This window comes from Protomyctophum parallelum (genome assembly GCF_964188405.1).
Source record: "Protomyctophum parallelum genome assembly, chromosome: 19".
NCBI classification, from domain to species: Eukaryota; Metazoa; Chordata; class Actinopteri; order Myctophiformes; family Myctophidae; genus Protomyctophum; species Protomyctophum parallelum.
The window spans coordinates 23,741,409-23,763,815 of NC_139717.1; the positions used below are offsets into that span (position 1 = coordinate 23,741,409).

At 43.5% G+C, this 22,407-nt stretch overlaps 1 protein-coding gene across 2 annotated transcripts in view; it reads right to left on the reverse strand.

Moving 5' to 3' along the window:
- Nucleotides 1–425: 425 nt before the first annotated feature.
- The window catches only part of cd2ap (CD2-associated protein), a gene marked incomplete at its 5' end in the record, with an annotated part of 92,001 nt that continues 70,019 nt past the window's right edge, over nt 426–22,407 (reverse strand). The window contains 7 exons of one of the 2 annotated variants that reach the window (XM_083790404.1): nt 426–3,603; nt 6,398–6,461; nt 7,301–7,554; nt 12,463–12,546; nt 12,827–12,939; nt 16,630–16,742; nt 17,118–17,262. In XM_083790404.1, coding sequence (XP_083646530.1) covers nt 3,562–3,603; nt 6,398–6,461; nt 7,301–7,554; nt 12,463–12,546; nt 12,827–12,939; nt 16,630–16,742; nt 17,118–17,262 — 815 coding nt within the window. In that variant the 3' untranslated portion in view covers nt 426–3,561. The remainder of the gene's footprint in view (nt 3,604–6,397; nt 6,462–7,300; nt 7,555–12,462; nt 12,547–12,826; nt 12,940–16,629; nt 16,743–17,117; nt 17,263–22,407) is intronic. The other variant, XM_083790405.1, reaches the window with a different exon arrangement.

Here is a 22,407-nt window from a genome sequence, read left to right on the forward strand (position 1 = left end):
TCGTTGGCTGCTGCAGTTCATTGAAGCGAGCCGTTTCCCACTGAAATGCGTTAAGTCAAGTGGAAAACTTCCACGTGCGTCATAGAAGCTTGTGGCTTGCCTCCCCTCGAGATACAGACACACCTGCAGAGCCGATGGCGGCGTCTATACAGTTTTATGTCTATGGTCAGATGGGTGGGCCCACTGGACCGTGGGCATTGTCAAAGCATGTCAATGCTAACCCATTTTGGGCGGGAACCCCTTTTGGTGTTATAATTTAGCTATTGAAAAATAGATCTACAAGCTCATAGCGCGGCACTCGGTGGCGCGCTATGAGCTTGAAAAATCGTGAAAATATTTATTTCAGAAAACTGGAGGATTTAGAAGAATCTTTTTAAATTTTGAGGTCAGGCCTAAATGGGTTAATGACCAATCGATCGTGTTCCGGGCCTGGATCAGTGGAGCCAACAGAACATGCGTATCGATGACAATGCAATTTTTGAAGACAAAAATAAAATGATACGTTTAATACATTTTTTATATTAATGTTAAATCATCAATGGAATCTTACCGTTTTGGCAATTATTTGGGGGCCCACTTGCAATATATACGCACAGCACAGGTTGGGAATCACTGCTATAGTGTTTGTTCAGTAACAGGGGTCTCCACGTCTCTTTAGTAAATAGACAATACATTTTCAGTTGGGTTACAAATTTAATCCAATCAGGAAGAGAGAACCCCACAAAGATCATCAGCTTGTGTTCCACTTCCAAATGTGTCTGCTTGTTTATTTGTTTCATCGCTTTCAATGTAAACCTTTATCCTGTATCTGTCCTGACCAGTTATTGAACAAACACCATAACAATGATCGCTATAGGAATATAATGTGTGTATCGGTGTTACTTAGGAAAAGAAAAAGAAAAAAAACGTATTTGAAAAAAAAATATATATATATCTACAAGCTGAGAACGCACTGCGACACATTTGTGACCAGATTAGACTGAGGGGCTGCTATCGTGCAGCCTGCAGCTTTTCACCAGAGGAGAAAAACTGAAATGTATTTATTATCAAAAATGAGTTATGAGCATGTCGGAAATAAATGTCAGATGTAAATATGAAATAAATGCTAGGTGTAATGATAAGAGTCCACAGAAGTGAACCTTTCAAGCCAGTTTTCTGCAAGACATTACTCTATAAACCACATCTCCAAAACCGGTGGGTCAAACTGAACAACCAGTATGTCCATTTGAAGCTAAGATTCCCTGCTTTCATATGACATGAAAAAACGAAAATTTAAAAAAAAAATCCAATTGGCCACATTAGATTTTTTTTTATAATTTGTTTTGTGATTAACAGAATGTATACTTCTCTCTCTTTTCCTACACATCGTTTCTCTATGTTTTGTTGATTCCGTTTGGGAAAAGTTGTCTGGCACACAGCCATATCATTGGGTCTGGAATGCCGAGTTGATTGAGAGAGTTGTCTCCGTCAGACTCCAGATATTTTCAGGATAACAGAAAACACTTGCAGAAAGAGAGCAAATTGCCCTACAATATGAATACATTTGATAGGTTTTATTTTGATAGTAAGTAACTGTTGTAAAATCGCAAAAGAGCACCGAAGTGTGACGTCAATCGGTAGAGGGCACTAAGTCCACGGGTTCATGTACTTTTTATTTTTTCATTGTAATCCCCATAGGGGGGGATTTTAGATCGCCTCATATAAGAACTGCGTTTGAAAAAAAAACAAATCCTCCAGGCCGTTTCACTCATATGGATATGAAGAATCAACTGACTGAGAGAAAACGCTAATGTTACTGCTTTCTGAATAAGTTAGATTTTCGCTAGAAACCAACTGTATCAAATATGACTGACTGACTTAAACGATACAGAGACTGATTTTTGGACCACAATTCTTATATGAGACGATATTAAGATGACCTAATGTAGTTCTCCATAGTGAAAAACGTCTGTGAACCAAGGGATGAGCGACTGACGTCAGGACTTGGGGAGCTCTATGGTACACTTGAGGGTGCGCTTTTACCACCATTATTGGCACTTCAGTGATGTTGCAGTCCGGGTCTCGGCTGCAATCACTGTCGTGCAAATAACCTCGTGTAATATTGCTTGACCCATTCAGGACGGGAACCCCTTTTGGTGTTTTAAGCATTATGTTATACTTTAGCTATTGAAAAATAGCAGATCTACAAGCTCGTAGTGCGGCACACTTGTAGATCAGATTTTTTTTCTTTTTAATGTGGCGCAAATATTTGAATATATATTCTTTCAGAGTGAACGTTTTTAACTCAAAGCTTTGCTTCTGAGGGGTCCCTGGAACAACATATTTTCAGATGGGGGTCGGTGGCCAATTACATATCATTTTTGGGGTCCTTGATATGAAATATTGAGCAACACTGATATAGAAACATAGGTATTTCAGAAAACAATTTTTTAAATTTCGGTTAATTCTACACACTGCAGGCTTGCCGAGAACATTTTTGATCGGGTGAAAAACATTTGAACAAACCTTCTCCATTTGGAATAATGTAAAAACAAATACAAAACAAATCGGGCCCTCTATTATAATATTTGACTAGGTGTCAAAAAAATAGATATATATTTATATAATACCATGCTGCAGATATCCAGAAAGAAACCATCCCGATTAATGGAAGTTCCTCGTTATCAACACTTAAGATTTCTTTTTGTTTGTTTTCAACTTTACAGGCACAGTAGTGTTACCCTGGATAGGAATGTTAGAAAATATACATCAAAAGACAATAAAAACAAAACAAAAAGCCAAGCTAGCGAACTCCCCGGTCGCGTCGCCGTAGCAATGAGAGCAGCAGCAGCATCACGCAGAGAAATGTCACCTCATTTCCACAGCATTGTGTAGATTTCACGTTAATTAATCAGAAGGAGAGGCTATGTTGTGTCAATGTTGACTTAAACCGAGTATTCTTGTCTTACTTAAAATCAACTACAGGAGCATTATATATATATATATATAAAAAAAATTTTTTTATGAGAAATGAACATTTTTAACGAAAAACAAAAATAAGCACCCCCCCCCCCTCCCCTCCCCCAGCTCTTATACACAGTCAGTAGTATTGAGTGCGAGAATGCCACCCTATCTGTCTCTCAGGTGAGCTTCCCTATTAGGAAGGGAAGACATAGAGGGGCTGTAAGCGTGTGTGTGGTGTGTGTGTGTGTGTGTGTGCGTGCGTGCGTGTGTTGTGTGGGACCGCAAGTCCAGCACAGTAGTTATAAGGCCTCGATTTAGTTTTCATGTATTTAGGGGGAACAAAGAAAAAAAAAAAAGAAAGAAACATATACATCTAGTTTGAACAAAATATGTGCAAAAAATGTAAATCTTACAAATAGGTGTTTTTTGTTTTCTCTCCTTTTTTTTTGTTAAAAAAAAAAGAAAAAGAAAGAAAAAAAGATTGTGCGAGAGGTGGTCCCGCCCCGCCTCCACCTGTCTGTCTGTCCGTCTGTCTGTCCAGTATCATCTTCTGGTTTGCTGGTTGGTCGACAGGTCAGCAGGTGACTTTCAAACTTGGTTTTGATTGGAGTAGAGGCCTCACGTCGATTGGACAATCCGCTTTAGCTTCTCTATCTCCACCTGTGGAGACAGAGACAGTGCATAAGACGCATTTCCAGACCATTTCCAGTCACACGGATAAGAATCTGTAATGCGCGCGCAGGTCGGTGGCAAAAGAAACCGATGGCTCATTAGATGCAGTGTAAAAGTGGTCACAGCGCTGACGTGTAAAACTGCCGTTTTCCTCCCAGTGTGGAGGAAGAAGGTTTAGGGTGGATGTTTTCTGTGATCTCTTGCTCTTGAAATATATAACTTTGTTTATGTTGCGTCAACGATTCTCAAAGCATTCGTCCCCCAAACCCCACCTCCAGTCGCTGAGGGAGCGCTCCCTATGAGCTGTATCCCCTTCAAACCGAATTTATGCTCCGCTGCGCAGGGAGCGGCCCAGAACAGCAGACCTCCAAGCTCACAGCGGCCACATCCACAACGCGATGTGAGCTTGTATGTCAGGGGATGCACCCGCAGATTAGACACACCAATGGTCCGACATGCAGAAATAACGGTCAGACATGCGGTCGAACATGCGCTGCTCCCGTGCTTGCGGTCAGGTTAGGGTTTGAGGTAGGTTGTCAGTCTAATGACAGTCGGACCAATAGTATGTCTAAACTAAAGCATGTAACCGCTAGGGTGCGTCTCACTAGCCAACAACGTCCTGAATCATAGCCGCCAAGATTTGAGGGAGTTATGAGCTGCCATTGAACCTACTGTACTGTAGACCCTCAGCAAGATGGCCGCCGGGTGAACTACATCAGAGACTCCGCCTTTATATATATATGTCTATGCCCTAAGCATACATAGGGACACACGTTGCTGGTCCTTGGAGTGGCTGAACCTCTCCAAGAGAGTGGTGAATGAAAGCATAGGCCTGATTGCTTGTTTCTGTCTCAGCTCTGAGACCCGTGGCAAAGATAGCCTACCTGATTGCGGATGGATTGATTGAATTACTTTTTAGCAGTATGCACTATGCAGGATGGGAAAATTAAAGTAAATTGTGCTGAGATGGGTGAGGGGGAAGAGATAAAAAAGGAAGATATGAGTATATGCAAGGTGAGTGTTTATCCTTCGGTGCGAACAAACGTGCAGAGCGTGCTGTAGTATGTTAATGGTAACAGTGTAGAATGTTAATGGAAACGGCAGCAGCGTGTATGAAAACGTATATGAAATAGAAGGGTGGCTGGCATCACCATCAGTGATTCCTTGCATGATGACTGGGAACGGCAAAGTGGAAACTGGAAGGGCTTTCAATGCGATGTGCCTATGTTTATATGCAATCTGCGCACGCTCTGCAAATTTGTCTGCCGAAAGAGAGAAATGCATGTTACCGTGAACAGTGCGTTAAGATGGGATGTGGAATAGCGGCCTCATTTGTGAAGGAAATGTACATAATTTCCGGCAAAAATAAAGGAAGGTGAAGTGAATTGTACTGAGAGGGTTGAGGGGAAAGAGAGGGAAACAAGGAAGATGTGAGTATATGAAAGGTGTCTGTGTTATTCCTTCGGTGTGCGCGTCGCTCCTCCAGGACAGATGAACGGGGAGGGGAGCTGTTGGGGGAGGGGGGGCATCTCCCCGGGGCAGTAGTGTCAGTGGGAACACTCCCGGGCCACAGCGTTCTGCTCTGTGCGCAGCGTTCCGCTCTGTGCCGCGTCGCATGCGTTGTGAAGTTGCGGTGCTGCGCATATAGCTGGCGCACACACACCCACGTGTAGAGGGGAAAAGTGAAATATATTCCGCGAAGCTGCTCTCTGTCCCCGTCTGTGTCGCTGTGCAAAGTGCATGGATATTTTGTGTGGCACTTCACTCCAGCATGGCGGTGTTACGGGAAATTCGGCTACCTGGTGAAATATGCCACGGGAAGAAGCGCAGCGCGGTGTTGATGGCGTTCTATGTCTGTGGCGCAAAAGTGGTAGCTGTAATGTGCCTGAATGAAAGTGTTTTATATTAACTGTACAGTAGGCAAAGGCGTAGACGGCGGGATGATAAGGCTAAACCCTTGTCAGAGTACTTAACAGTGGTTGTGGAAATTGTGGAGGCGTTTGAGCGTACGTGTGCTGAGAGAATGTGTACCACACACACACACACACACACACACACACACACACACACACACACACACACTCCACCTTAACCTGTAGTACTTGCCCTAGATGACAAAGGCTTATGCAAAGGCTCAAATGTAATTTAGATACAGTAGCATGTTATGTAGACAGATGCCAGATTAATTTGTAGACCAGGCACCCTGCACAGGTAGGTTACTTATTTATTTTATATTATACGGTTTAGACTGATGGTATATTCTTGGTTTACCTATGATCCTAGATTACCATTGCTATGCATTTGATGTTTTCCTTGCTTACAGTAAATCGCTCTGGATTAAGAGCGTCTGCTAAACTGTACACATGAATCCTACGAATTGTCTCGGTGCCACATGGTCGGATCACAGCCCCCCGTAGAGAGGGCCCCCGCGACAGGTCACAGACTATTTACAGAGTGATAACCGCGGATATTATAGATGCAATTCTGCACAGATATGAATGTAGATCTGAGATTTAGGTCATGACATTTTGACTTGCCCCGCCCCCTGGCCTTGGTCAGAAAATGTTTGAAAGAAGCTGCCCAAAGCCTCTCGACAGGAAGTCCTGCATGGTTAGCCCTCCTCCTGCGCTGAGCTCCCACGCAGTGCAAAAGAAAAATCAATTGGGGTGAGCGGGTGACACCTTGACACCTTGTTATTGTACAATATGTACAGTATGAGCATTCGATGCGCTCAGAGAGGAATGTGTCGAGGCATCTCAGTGTGTCGCCGAGAGACAGTTACCTGCAGTGCCACGCGCTTCTGCCTTTCGTCATCCAACTCTTGCCGCAGTTCCCCGATCTCTTTCCTGGAAGAACAAAAAACAGACGCGTGTTTATTAAAATGCACAGTATACTCTTGGAATACACATGTAGCCTAGAAACAGAAAATAATTCTATATAAGAACACACACACACACACACACACACCTCTACTCTATAAGCTCTCCTCCCTGGCCGTCTGTGTTGTAACAGTGACACTCTGCACAACAGTGACACTTGGTGGTGACAATGTGCTACTTCCGTGCTCGGACACTATCGCTGTCTATAGGAGTGGTTGCACCACTCAAAACATAATGTAATTCAATCTAAAGCAGACGAAGTGTGGTATTTTATATACATGGATCAAGAAAGATCCCGCAGTGAATCATAATTGTATTTTGGGTTTAGGTCTAAACTGATGCTCACAATGTTGCCATTTAGAGTTTGATACAAGCACACCTGAACGGACTTCTAGAATTGTGTAGAAATGACTTAAAGCACCCGTACACTATTTCTTTGAATCTTTCAGCCGTTTAATATTTTCCTATGCCGACTTGTAGTGCTTTACAGTACATCAATTCAAGAGAAAACAGACCATTTTGGACAAATCGACCTGTAAGTCTGCATGGCTGCAACAGTGCTGCTAAGGTGATGTCAGACCGCTGTGCACATTGATTTGAAAATTAGAGGTAGAAACAGTAAAGTAAAACAAGCTGGAGGCCTTTAAGCCTTTTAACCCTGGTGTCCCCAATTTTGGGCAATTTTCGATTTCTTTCAAAAATAAAAAAATTGATCTACAAGCTAACAAAGTGTTGCGGCACGTTGTGAGCTTGTAGATTGTCTATCAAACATAACATTAACATGCATAATATTCAGCTCAGTTTACATGTGCTGGGTCTTGAGAAGCTCCACAGACAGCTCCAGATCTTTCATCTGGGTCTGCATGTCCTCCATTTGGGCCACCTGCTCCTCAGGCTCCGGCCTGGTTCTGCTGCCCTGGCCCGGGCCATCCGTGCTGCTCAGCGAGCTGGGTTCATGACTGGCCGCAGGCGCTGGTGCCAACGGGCTGGGCTTGGGCTCTGCTGCGACCACAGTGGGCTTGAGGAATGAAGGTGACATGGTAATGGCATTGGCTGAAGGCTGTGGAGAAACGGAGAAAAAAAGAGGGTGGAAGGGAGACAATAAGTGAGTCTGAGTTGATAAGATACACAGGTCTGTGTGGCATCAATACTAATTTGTGGAAATGACATTCTTGTAGTAAATGGAAGCATGGTTAGGGGTTGATATGGCAGTAGAACGACGTGTACTGTAATCTACTACTACTCACAAGGAACCAGTCAGACTTAGAACAAAACAAATGAGATACAATAGTCTTCTGAATTTGAAAACAGCAGAGCAAATAAACATTGTTACGCAGTCAAGCGAACCTTGGGGGACAGAGCGTTCAGTGTGGCAGCCCGCCCACACTGTGGAACTCTCTCCCAATAGAGATTCACTGGACTCCTTTAAGGCTGCCTTGAAAAGACACTTATTCTCTCAGGCTTATGGCATATAGTTGTTGATTGTTGTTGGTACACTTTGTAAAGCGTCCTTGGGTTCATGAAAGGGACTATATTTGTTAAGTCAAAAAGGGTAGGCACTATATAAGCTACGGCTTCAACCTACAGATTTTCGGTTCAAACATGTCCTGTAAAACATTTTGTTGCTGTAATAATCATGTACAGAAATAAACTATTAATTCATACCACTACCCATACTAGTGGCTATCGAACAACCTGCGATAGCGGGGACACATCATCACATTTCCAAGGACCCATGAGGTGGTCTCATATCAAAGACCAATCGATTTCTTCGTGCGCCAGTTTAGCCACAGGGATATCCAAAGGAGCCACAGACACGAGAGGAATGGTAACGAACGTTTAATGGTAAACAATTTTTTTTTAAATGCACACCCCTATACACCCCACACACTGTGCATATACACCCCACAAAATACACATTAAAAAAAGAGCTGAAGTCTCTCTGGTTGGCGGCGTTCACGCTCCGATCGGCGAGGCCCCGCAGCTGAGCCACACGCCGGTCCGACCGCCTCCCCAGGCCTCACCCCGGGCCCGGGTGCCTCAGGAGGAGACACCGTCTCATCCGTCCGCTCCGCAATGTCTGATACGTCACTACGGGGACACAGGGGTGACAACGGAGGCTCCGAAATCGCTGGTGGTGTATCAGGGCCTTGTACAATTTACAATTTCAATTTACAATTTAGGCATTTAGCAGACGCTCTTAATCCAGAGCGACTTACATTAAGCAAGAACAAAAAAGCATGGGAATACATCACATAAAAACATTTATCAAGAAACATGCGTAAGCTAAGAAAGTAACAGTGGAATATCTATATAATGAAGCTATACATATAAACTATACATCTATACTACTATGCTATACATATGTACTATGACGTGCTATGACTACATACAATGCAATTATAGTGCTGTCTACATAATATGCTATAAGTCTGTATCAAATGCTATCTAAGTCTACAGAAATGCTATCTAAGGGGGTGGGGTAAGTGCTATGGGCCATGATGGAGTCTGAAAAGGTGGGTTTTCAGACTACGGCGGATGATTGGGAGTGATGCTGCAGTTCTGACTGCAATGGGAAGTGCATTCCACAGTTTTGGAGCCAGAAGGGAGAAGAGTTTGGGACGTGTGGAGCGTTGTCCCGGCGTTTTTAGTGAGGGTACTTCCAGCTTCCCTGCGTTGGCTGATCTGAGTGCGCGGGAGGGTTTGTAGGGTTCGATCATACTTGCAAGATATGGGGGAGCCATACCTTTGGTTGCTTTGAATGCCAGCATCAGAGTTTTGTATTCTGTGCGGGCAGCGACCGGGAGCCAGTGGAGGGAGCGGAGCAGGGGGGAGACATGTGAGAATTTTGGCTGGTTGAAGACCAAGCGAGCTGCGGCATTTTGGATCAGCTGGAGAGGCTTAAGTGCACATGCTGGTAGGCCAGTAAGGAGGGAGTTACAATAGTCGAGTTTTGACAAGACTGTTGTCTGGATTAGGAGCTGGGCTGATTCCTGGGTGAGGAACGGTCTAATTCGTCGTATGTTATAGAGTGTGAACCTACAGGATCGAGTGACAGCTGTGATGTGAGTTTTGAACGAGAGCTGACTGTCCAGGACAACACCAAGATTCCTAGGAACGAAGGATTTGTAGGAACGACTCCTCTGGATCCTCATCGGATGACAGGGCCGTTGTGGAGATATGCATAGGAACCTATGTGTGCAGGTACGGGGAACACATTAGGTGACGCACCCAGCTTCAGGTGTTACATTAATAAGAGTTGTCAATAAAGCCACACATGAGGATACACGCCAGTGGGCCGACTGTGTGGTCTTTGTTGTGATCACGCCCAGTCTCGTGGCGCATGATGCCTTCATCATATTTACTGTTGCGCCTCTGTCAATCGTGACTCTTACGGCTAGATGGCCATGAAACGTGTCGAGATATGGTGATGACTTGATGTCCACACGCTGAACTACACTGGCTGCAGTCATCTCTTCACCCGTGAAGTTGTCTGATTCTTCTTCAGACTCGCTATGCTCACCCGTGACCTGCCGTGTCTTTACCATGAACTTTTTGTCCTCTGGGGGCAGGAATGGGCATTTACTCAGAAAATGTTCATCAGGCCTTCTGGCCTCCTTGCAAAGGGGGCATACCCTCCTCCTCGGCACATAGCTTGTCTGTTTTGGCTTGGGAAATCTAGAGCTAGAAAATCTAGAACTAGACCTGGAAAATCCAGCAACAGCTGTGCGCATAACCCTTGAATCCACTGATGCCTGTAGCTCATCTAACAGGGAATCAAGGGCCTCTGGCTTAATGGATGCGAGCGTGCGTGATCGTAGCTCTGTGCCATATCGCTGCTTCACCAGTCTGGGTAACTCCTCATGCAGTAGGCGGAGCCACGTGAGCACAATAAAGTTCTCAAGTGATGGTGACAGTTCCTCATCTTCTCTCACAGCCTCTCCCATATGACCGATACCAGAGTCTTTGTGCAATAAATTGTCCTCCATAAATGCCATTAAGCGCTGGAATAAGTCTTCTGGTCTCTCATTGGGTTCCAATTTAATAGCAGCAAAGTCAATGAAGTGTGCCCTTGTGCACTGAAATCCATAGTGCTGGCGGATAGCTTGCCATATATTGTCAATACATGTAGAATTTTTCACGATGCTTTGACGTGAAATTACAGGGCAGTAATTGGCTATTTGCCCCAGCATCAATTCCAACATGCTCACTTTTTGTTCCTTTGTGCATCATCCACTCCAGCCCCTCAGGGGGAAGATTCACCCTCTGACATTTTGCTCCTCGCATATTGTCCCGGCCCTTTGGAGAGGCTCAGAGAGTTGCACTCTCATTTTGATAAAATTCCTTCTTTTTGGCAGGCCGACACAGGTCACAGGGAGTTAATTGAAAAGAAAGATCAACTGGGTTATGTGAGCTGGAGGGCTGGTTTGAAAGGCTTACAGAAGGGGACGGGATATGCATGTGCTTGAGAGAGAGCGAGCACATGTGAGCAAGATAGAGCGAAAGGAAAACCAGACATGTTGCCATTGCTGCAATCGTGTGTATGTATATACTGTACATACAGGGTCTCTGTATTCCTGATTATGCCCTATTGCACAAGGCTTTTTCTTATCTGTATTTTTCTTAGCTTTATTATTGATACTGTCACATTGATGTTATCCTGTTGCACTGTTTTAGGCAGACATTCCGCTGCTTGTACCTGTATCGGTAGAGACAAATAAACCTTCTTGATTCTTGTAAACTACATAAAAGTGAGGGACAGATGTGGCAATTACTTTGTGTTACCACCGCGTCACGCAAAACACACTTATTTTTCTCATTTCATCCCTCTCTGTGTGCATTATTGGAAAGTTCACACTCTGCCTAAATCCATGGTGCTTTGCCTGTGAAGAATCCAGTGGTAATTGTCTCCTGCTGATGCAGGAGGGCTCTCAGGGGTTAACTGAAGGACTCTTTCCAACCTCTTTCTCTATAGCCTTTTTATTTGTGTTTTTTCTATTAATTTGGTCATTAAGGTCCACAGAATGAGAGGCCTGCTCTGCCGGAAACATCGCGGAAAAAAGCGATGGCAATCTTTGTATACCACACAATAGACGACCAATATAAGGCAACATTTCTCAAATTCCATCACGCTTAAGTATCATGTGACATGTCAAATGTCTAGGAGGTTTTCATGATTCTGAATTCCAAATTTAGTTTGGCACGAAAAACACTCCTTGGCCTAAAAACGGCCATAGCCGTCATCACAAAATGCGATGAGGTCAGCACATTTGGCCACATTTTGGCAAGTGGCTATGATTGAATAGCCACTTAGTTTGACATGTCACAATTGTCTCATGCTACTTAAAGCATGATGGAATTTGGAAAATGTTGCCTTATATTGGTTGTCTATGGTGTGGTATACAAAAATGTCCATAACTTTTTTTTTCGCGATGTTTCCGGCAGAGCAGGTCTGCCATCTCTCATTCTGTGGACAAATAAAAAGTACGGCATGACATCACTTTTGAGCCTGTGGCTCCCCGGCTACTCACTCCATCTTTGTTCATTCATGCATCTCCCTTTTTCGCCAAAAACGGACAGACACAAGCGTCAAATTCTATACAGCAAGCAGCTGACTTGTAAAAAACCTCCTGGCTTCTCGCCCCCCCCGCCATTATTTTTGACAAATCTTCAAAGTGTGTGCAAAACTTTGAACACGTATTTTTAAAGCGAGCAATTTTGAACTTGTATATTTGCTCCTGGGGGTCCCTGGATCTAAATATTTTTTAGATGGGGACGTCGGCCAAATACAAAAAAAAATAAAAGTTGAGAGAACCACTGGTGTAGCAACATACGTTGTTCAGAAAACTCTTAGGATTTAGAAGACATTTTGCAGAATCGGCCTTATGTAGGTCTAAGAGTCAACTTAACTTATCTAACTTATCTAATAGCTCGTGTCTGTATCAGTGGTGCATTGTTGTGACGTTACCTTCTTGGTTTCTGGCAGCTTTGGTTTGGCGACGTCCTCCTCGTCCACTTTGAAGGACTTCTCCACGTTCACGTCCTTGGTCGGCTGTGCGGCGAAGTAGCAATAATTAAGCACTGACAATTGAAATTCTGACTAAACTTCAGTCTGTCAGCCATAATCATTGTCTGTGCATGCGTGCGTGCACGCTCTAGGGCTGGGCGATAGGACTTCAAATGAATATCGCCGTTATTTCAAACGTTTGCCTCGAGTACGCTCTTTCGACTTTTCTTTTGTGTGTGAAAATAGCAGTGAGCCTGTATAATGTAGATAATATTTATTATTCATGTGGGTTAATTGCACAGCCCTAACTTGCGTGCGTGCTCACCGAGTGTCCTCCAAACTGTGCTGGCAGCCTCCTGCCTGGCATCTTTGGTCTGTTAGCGGTGGGGTGAGACAGCTTCTCTGAGGTAGACGACAGCTCGTCAAAACTCATTAGATCTGCGCATCACTCACACACACACACACACACACACACACACACACACACACACACACACACACACACACACACACACACACACACACACACACACACACACACACGCGTTAAGATAGAGACTGAGACACACTTCAAGAGAAGATATTGGGAGAAGGGAGGGTTATATGTGTGTGGTGAAAAGACATCTCTGCATTATACTTTTCGAATTACATTATTATTTCATTAGACCTTTTCAACAACAACAAAAATCACAGTACAACAACATTGTTGCCAGACATATATCCACATCAGTCAGATGGAGAACAAAATGTAATATGGATTACAGTAGTAGAGACCTGCTGATGGCGGATTTGTAGGCCGTATTGTGAGGTCCCTTTTCGTTCAGTTCCGTTCCCACGGAAGGGGGACTACACAATTTTTTCTCCATAAAAGAGATTTATAGGTAGAAAGTCCAAATAAAAAAGTTCTACTCGTGCCGTCCTGCAGTTTTTTTGTGGTCAGTGGTCAAAGACGGGACTATTTCTTACAAGGCGTACTAATATGTGCAAGGGGAGTGGTGTGGTTTTGGTCACGTGGACCAATCGCGTAGCAGCTTTATTCCCTTGAGTATGCGCGTGACGTCATCGTATGCGGAAGTTTTTGCTGTCCATAGCAACTCACTGACAGTCACTGTTGCAGCGCTGTTTGTTTTCATTCACTCTAAACACCGCGCAAAAAAATTTGAAAGAGCTGTTGTGCGATTGACTGTACAAACAGATTAAAAAAGAACTCGGAGCTATCCTTTTACAGACTGCCGAAATGTAAAGAAAAAAGAAGTAAATGGATCGCTGCACTTCTGGCTACTCCAGACACCGACATGGATTTGCCACTTTCACTTTGTGTCAGGTATGTTTTTTTGTAAAACCATACGTTCAATGTAAAAGGGCCTTTTCACACAATGTCCCGTTTTAAACGAACCTAACGGAGTTCTCTTCTTGTGGACAAAAAAGTGGATTAACATAGTCCGTTCCCCTGAAAGAGATCTGGTCAAGAGTAATCACTCATCAACATGTTGTTACGTGTTTCTACACACACAGACTCCGTGGAAAGACTTGTCCTTAATGTTCTTATTTTGATCAACACACCCAGTTACTGAATGTTAAGTCTCCATGGTTTTCCTCAGAATATCGTATGACACTGATTTATATGACACATTAAGAGTCCACTGACTAGTACAGTGGTTATCAAACTTTTTTTTTTTTACAAGGACCCACATAACTTTTGATTGTTATTGCACAAATGGATCCTTAATGTCTGTAACTTACTCTGAGAGTGTACGAATGGAACCAAATGGACCCATAGTGTCAGAGTTACAGACTAGACCTGCATGTGTCCATTTGTACACTCAGTCTGTTTGGTTCCATCTCTCAGAGTTACAGACCTGTAAGGTCCATTTGGTTCCACTCTCACAGACCTGTAGGCTTAAGACCTAAGAAGGGTCCATTTGGGGTCCATTGGTTCCATTTGTACACTCGGTTACAGACATGCAGGCTAATCCTCTCTCACTCCAATGCCAGACTAGCATTAGAGTGAGACACTGGCATTGCCAGTGGTCACCCTTGGCACCCGTGGTGTACCCGGGTGTACAAATGACAGATGCTGTGACACTTTGCGGTACTTGTAAATAAATAAATGTTTCATACAATTATGTTGTAATCATTCTGACCTCTAGTACTTACATTTTTAGTCTTGTGCATTTTTTGCATTATTGCAATTTAGGGGGCGTGGTAACATTTGGATAGACTTTCTGCCATTTTGGTCCAAGGTGTCCTGATTTTCTTTTCTACCTTTCATTACACAGTAGGTTGAGACATTTTCTATGTATGAAACATAAGCTCTTGGCACAATTTACTGTGTAGGTTTCATTGTACTGTGTGGCAAACACTTAAGTTGAAGCATATTCTTTAAGAAATATGCTACAATACATGATCTAAATTCACATATGAGTAAACTAAAGGCACCAATACTTGTTTCAGATGTTTTTTGGTTATACACTGTTTATACATTTATGGCTTGTGACAAAATACTGCAGGATATTATGAGTAGAACTTTTAACCCAAAGTCTAGAAGGGTATTATCTATGAAAAAATGCATTGAATGAGTAGTTCGCATGACATGGGAACGAAACTAATTTTCTAAGCACTTTTTCATGGGTCCCAACACGGCCTATTGGCCACGGGTGGAATAATGAGGGGAAATAAATTAATGGCAACTATCTATAGGCTTACTATAGCTTTTAAAAACGCACAAAACCTCGCCATATAAATAGGAATAATTAATGAATGCAGTGGGATAACGGGCGGATTATAAATATGCACACACGCTCAAAGCTCATCTGCCAGGTCTCTATTGTGTAGCCTGTAGGGTGTCTAAACAGCACAACATGTATACAGTATGCGTTTCCTTGATTGGAAAAGCATACAGCAGAAGTAACGTAAATGACATTACAGCCAACCTCCTTCCTTATTCCACTGAATATATATTACCATGTATAATATATTTTCTGTCAGTCTCTGTAAGACAGTACTGGTTTTACCATCTCATGAATCGCTTTATGATTTCGAGCCAATCTATACTGTTGTTGGGTCGGCCTGTAACAATTTAAGAGTCAGATCACGTTCTTGGAAGTTCGTATATCATATTTTCTTTGTTAGATTTTTCTGTTACAAGGACAATAAACCCATTTTGGGGCGGGAACCCCTTTTGGTGTTAACATTCCGTTATGCTTTAGCTATTGAAAAATAGCAGACCTACAAGCTCATAGCGCGCCACCGAGTGGCGCGCTACGAGCTTGTAGGTCTGCTATTTTTGAAAAATCGAAGAACGACTGACAGATTTTTTTTTTAATCTGATCTCAGGTCAAAATGGGTTAAATCATATGGACGGCAACTTCAGATATCCGTCCACTTTATTCAAAAGGTTGAACAAAGAGCCATCTGGCTGGCCCTTTCATACCTTTCAAAGTCATTATGTGTACGGCGTGCGTGCGTGCAAAGCGCGGTACAAGCCAAGGCTAACCAAGTGCTCATGCGCTGTACAGTATGTGCTGTACAGTATGCGCTGTACAGTATGTGCTGTGCTTGTATTGAGTTTTCGTGTCAAAGTGGCTCCTGGTGGATGAGCGCGTGGCCAAGGCGTTTTAGCAGCTCTTTCTCACTTTTTAAAATGGTTCGTGTAGCAAACATGAACTCCCCAAAGAAACACCATCAGACCAAGTCTACTAACGGTCTTGATCCTGTAAGGCCCTTGGGCCTTTCTTTTTCTGCCCTCTTCCCATTTCCCACCCCATCTCTCTATTCTCGCACACCCTTTCTTCTCGCCTTCTCTCTCTCTCCCTTCACCACTTTCCATGAAGCTGTGCCTTTGTTGCTGTCGAGAGGTGACAAGTTAAAAGTCCCTCCTGGTGCTGGGGCCATCTTGGATCCTTAACACAATATAAAGAAATGGGAGAGGGGTGGGGCCCGAGAAAGGCCCTTAATTCCACATGATGAACCGATTAAACATGATTAATCCACCCCTGGTCCCTGACAACTCCCACCGATAAAAAGCACACACCTAGCAGAGGATCCCTGACACGCATGACAGCACTGCCGGCCATGTGCTGAGTGAACCTGTGCCTTAATGAGTGGTTTGAAGCAGGCCATACATACCCAATGTGTCTGGGACCTTTTCCCCCCAGTCCCCAGACAGGGTTTTGGGCTTAGTGGGTAACATTGGCTCCACTTCGGACTTCGGTCGCAAGGAAGGCATCTCTCCATTGTGTCTAGAGTAGAGAAAGAAACAGGAACAGAAGAAAAAAAATCTTAACTCATTGCAGGCCAATGAAACTCCTAGGTCCACAGTGACGAGATGAACATTGTGTTTTCAGTGGATATACGCTAGATGGCGCTAACCTATGAGTCACAGTTTGACAGTCCTTGAAACCAAGAAATCCCATGCTGATCCACTAGTTCTGTTTATTACATTTTTCCCGGAAATGGCTAAAAACATTTAACAAAAACCCCCCAAAAACACAGCATGTCTTGAAAAGGTAATATATATATATAATAAAAAATCCTGGCAAGGGGAGAACAGGGGGCGAAATAAATCTAGCAGTGTTTGACTTTTAAATGGCGGGAGAGCAGAGAGACATGCTTACTTGATGAGGCTATGTGAAGGAGTGAGAGGCTTGTCTGGTCTCTTAGGAGGAATGCTGCCCGGTCGACCCTTGCCAGGCGGAGGGACAGGCTTCTTGGGCGGCACCACAGGGGCAGCAGGCTTAGATGGTTTGTGATCTGGCACAACTTTAGAGTTAAGGAAAGGGACGAGGAAGACATGTATTATTATCACTTCCCTTTATTACACTGTTGAAATGGCAACAGGCTACAGTCAACGTAAATGGAAGACATGTTAATTATTTTTAATCCTAGTCAAACAATAATGTTTGACTAGGATTAAACACAATTAAGCCATTGACATAAAAAAGCGTACCATCAGCCAACCCTCATCTCAAGAGCAGGTACTGTATAATTTCCCTCACGCACAGAATAGAACACCCTTTATTACCAATAAGAGACTTGCATTGTGAAATGTTGTGACAACCCAACAGAACAATTAAGAAAGGTTTATCCTGTGCCTTCCCTGGTATCCCACTCCAAGTTTAAGAAAGGTTTGTCCTGTGCCTTCCCTGTTATCCCACACCAAGTTTAAGAAAGGTTTGTCCTGTGCCTTCCCTGTTATCCCACTCCAAGTACAACAATATACCGTGTAACAGAGCCACAACAACCTTGGTGAATGGTGATGTCTAATTTTCTACCAGATTATGATAATTAGCTATTTTAGCAAGGTGATCTCAAAGTAGAGTGACAACTACACGTCCTTATCTATTCAGATGCATTTCGTACATGCACACACTTACGGTATTTATATTATACGTCTTCATTTCAGCACATTAAAGAATGTTTTATGTAAGTTTTATGTACAGTATAGCCTACCTATAGAAACATCAGGGATGACTGTATGAATTTACTGGGGTTTAAGCGACTTATGAACACATCATGGTGGTTAATCCATCTTATTTTCAACACAAGGCACAATGAACTCAAACCTCAATGGGATGTTTAGTTGCATTGAATGTGTTGTATCACCAAACATTTGCTCATCCACATAGGACGTAAATTCTCCATTCATTGTCAATGGGAATTTAATGTTTGTGTAAGACGAAAATCTACACCAAATAGCTGAATATAGGAGGGGCTGCTAGCGCCCCTCAAAAATCAGCAGGAAACAAGGCTCAAATCTGGGTTAGAAGAGGAACGTTACATAGTTCTGCTTTATGATTCACCTAGCAATTTGGCGTGGCTATTTTAAAGAGATAAAGCATTTTTTGCTGAATACCGTTATCTAACTGGGGTAACACTTCCTGACCAGGTTGGTGACCTACTAAGAAAGGTCCAATTTCCCACTTATCGAAAATAAGCGTTAGCTTAATCTAATAATACATACAATTCATATAGCGCTTTTCTCAGTACTCAAAGTCGCTTTACAAAGCAAAGTTTACAAAGCAAAGAAAATAACTTAAGGCAAAAAACTAAGCAAACAGGAAAGGAAAAGCATTTGCAAGAAAGAGAAGTCACTCAGAGACTAAGGTCACATTCACACCAGAGAGCTTTGCTGCGATTAAAACAAATCCTGCTGCGCATTTTCAGAAAGTGCACTTTGTTTGGCAGGTGTGAAGGCTCATTCGAATCCAAATGCGTATCAAAGAACCGCATTTTGCTCCGAGCAAAAACGTGGGTTTCGCTTTGCTTCCAATCGCACTTGATTACTATTCGGTGCAGGTGTGAATGCAATCCACAGTAAATAAAGGAAATGAAGCAAACAATGTGGCGGGTGAGGAGCTGAACACAGTTGGAGACGGAGAAGGCATATTTTACGCAGCGCAAAGATGTCCCGTTACCGTGGATAGACGTGGTCGAATGAGGAGACTGAAGCCCTGATCGAAATGAGGTCGTGTACATTAATCAATTGCTTAAGAAAACAAATAAAAACACTGCAGTGTAGCCTATTATAGCCTACAGAATACTCTGTCTGTCTGTCTGTGCGTGCCGTAAACATGGAGTGCTGTCACTGTGTGGGGACTGGGGAGTTATATCAGTGCACTCAGCGCTGTGCCTCCATGCCCAAAAGAACAGTGTGTGGCGGCTGCGTGCGTAGAGAGAGAGAGAAAGAGAGAGAGGGGGGGGGGGGGGGTCCCAGACGGCACGACACATGCACGTTGTGAGTGTAATTTCATCACCGTAGATTTCACTGTGTAGGCTAGTTTATGAATGGAACACATTGATAAAGGTCCCCCCTGCTGCGTTTCCAATTGCTGCGAATGACAGTGTGAAGGCAAACCGCAGAAAATTTTATATGCAAGAATCCCAAATTCTCTGCCCATACGCATTGAGTCTACCGAAGTATTAGGTGAGAATGTGACCCTAGAAACACCAAAAGAAATGAGGAAAGAATGAAAAGAGAGGAAAATAGAAGAGGTGGTGACTCTTCTTTAATTGACTCTGATTTACATATGGCGGGGTATTCCAACACAGAAATCATCATGATCATCAGTGGTTGCAAGAGACAAAGAGAATGTATAAAAGCTGTACAAAAATATGTACTTTGCAGAAGTGTTCAGCACTTCACGTTCAATCAATCAATCGACCCCCCCCCCCACCAGAGGGAAAAGGTCAGATATGAAAATGTGCAAGAAGGATGCCATCTTCCAGGGCAGCAGGAGGTTGTTATTCCGCTTGCCTTAACCGAGGATTCAAAAGCAGACACAGAAGCCCGGAGAACAGCGACAGGACTGTCACTGCTCATAACCGCCGACCCGGAAGACGTCTATATTCAGCTCAACTTAAATGCCACCTCAAAACGGCTCACAGTCCTGGAAATATTCTGTATTATACAGGGATTTCCCCGTCTGTAAATGTGTTGTGTCATGTGGGTGTGGAGGGAAAGGCATTGGTTGGAAAATGTCACCTCTGGCAATAATGCATTACAAAACAAGAGGATGTGTGAGATTAATAGCTTACTGGTACATCTAGGCTGTCGTAGACTTGTTCATTAAAACAACAGACTTTCTCTGCCATTGTCCTTCCTGTGAAGGACAATGGCAAAGCATATTAGAATAGATTATCTGCTGAGATCTACTGCGCGTGCCTTTAACGTCGAAACATCTTTGCTTGCTCAGTCAAAGGATGCTGGAGTGGCTTAGTGTCGAATGTAAAGATAATATTAACGTAACCGGGTCACCCTTTTCTATGAAAAGTAAGCTTGCGACAACCATAGCAGTATTCAAATTACTTCTCGAAATAAATTCATACAGAGAGACATATGATTTGCCTGTTTTATCAGCTTTTATCAGTCAGTCTTATCTGGAGTGATCGCAAACCACTGAATAGGCACCCAAAGTCTTGTTCTCACTGCTTATGCACTTAGGAACAAATTCAGCAGGTCCATTAGTGTTTGGGTAATCATTAACAGAAATATAGATATCACAACATATTTCCCAGGACCTGTCTAGCTCATGTAAACAACAGACAAGCAAACATAAAACATCTGTTCCTGGCTGGCACACACCAGTGGAAAATCCAATCAAAGTTCTGGATGTCATTGATCCAGTAACAATCAGAAGACTTGCCCACATCATGTGGCCCGCTCACACATACAAACAGGACAATACAGCAAAGCGCAGTGTGTATCTGATTTGGTATGTTAGAGGTGTGTGTGTGAGTGTGTGTGTGTGTGTGTGTGTGTGTGTGTGTGTGTTTGCATCTTGCATGGGTGTTATGTATACAAAGGATAATACATGTAGCACGCCATGATAGAATAGTGGAACTCATAGCAAAGGAATACCATGTATCTTCAGTGAGAATGTACAAACATTCCAGGGTCATTCAACTCTGTGATAACCCAGACATGCTTACATCTTTGACAGCCAATACACCAGATGTTGTTGTGGTTGATGAAGAGTCCAGAGAAGTGTCTGTATTAGAGATAACCTGCACCTTTGACCACAGCCTATAGAGGAAGCCTTTATGACCAAGGTCATAAAATACCAACCACTTCTAAATAACATCTCAGAGCTGGGCTATACAGTAGGTGCAGACTAGTTGGCCTAGTGGCCTTGTGGTTAGAGTGTCCGCCCTGAGACTGGGAGGTCGGGGTTCGATCACCGGCCGGGTCATACCAAAGACTCTAAAATGGGACGCAATGCCTCCCTGCTTGACACTCAGCATCGAGGGTTGGATTGGGGGTAAGTCCCTGCGACATACTAGCGTCATGTCCAGGGGGTGTCCTTGTACATCAAGCTGCCTCACGCTATACAGAAACAGGAGATAGGCTCCTGCTCTATGGGCCTCATGGCTCGGCAAGGCTACTTAAGCCCAACACACACCGGCTCTGTCCGATGCGACGCGTTGCCGCGCGGCGCCTCCTGGAAAATAGAACTGGTTCTATCGGCGCGCCAGGCGAGGCGCCAGCGTGCGTCGGACGCCGCCGGTGTGCGATAGGTTCATTGAAAATAATGGAGGCGGCTGTTTTGACGCGCGGCGGTCGCAGACGTTGTGTGATGGGCTTTACTTACTAGCCTAGGGCATACCCACAGACTGGTTGTTAGAGAGTTCCAACAACTTGGGATGCCCAAAAAAAGGAGGCAAAAAGGCTGGCAGGTGCCTCTGCTATAATCGGCGGCCGTCATATATGGCGGAGACGCTGCTACTTATACCCATAGTAGATAGATGGCGAGTGACGTGACTTTTGTACCATGAAAATACATGCCATGATTTTGTGAGTGTAACTCTACTGCACCTGTACTATAAGTGTGTGTGTGTGTGTGTGTGTGTGTGTGTGTGTGTGTGTGTGTGTGTGTGTGTGTTTGGTTTCAACAATAAACCACTGGTTAGTCATCAGCCAACGGTGAAGGCAGGCAGCTCAGCACACTCTACACACCAAGCAACCTTAACAGTGGTTATCGTATGACAACCGCTTCTTATATAGATGGCAATGTGTCTACATTCACGCTTGTTGATATATGGTTCAGTTGAAGTACTATGTGTATTGTGTATGGTTCACTTGGAGTAAATACAATTGACCTCGATAATTTGCATAATATTATTTTTGAGGAGCGCTAGGCCTTATTATGTCCAGCTTTGAGGGTTTGTGTAAACACAAAGATTGAAAGCAAAACATTGTTTGTTCGATTTATTGTTTGATTGGCCAGAATGAAATGATGTATGATGACGTACGGTATGATAATAAGAGCGCCCCTCACTTCAGACGGGTGTTTTTTTTGGAGTACAGTGCAGTCAACTGTTACATACTACAATCAAATAGGAGTAATTAAAATAATCTAACCATATAAATCAAATCAATAATCAAATGGAGAAACATGATGAATGTCA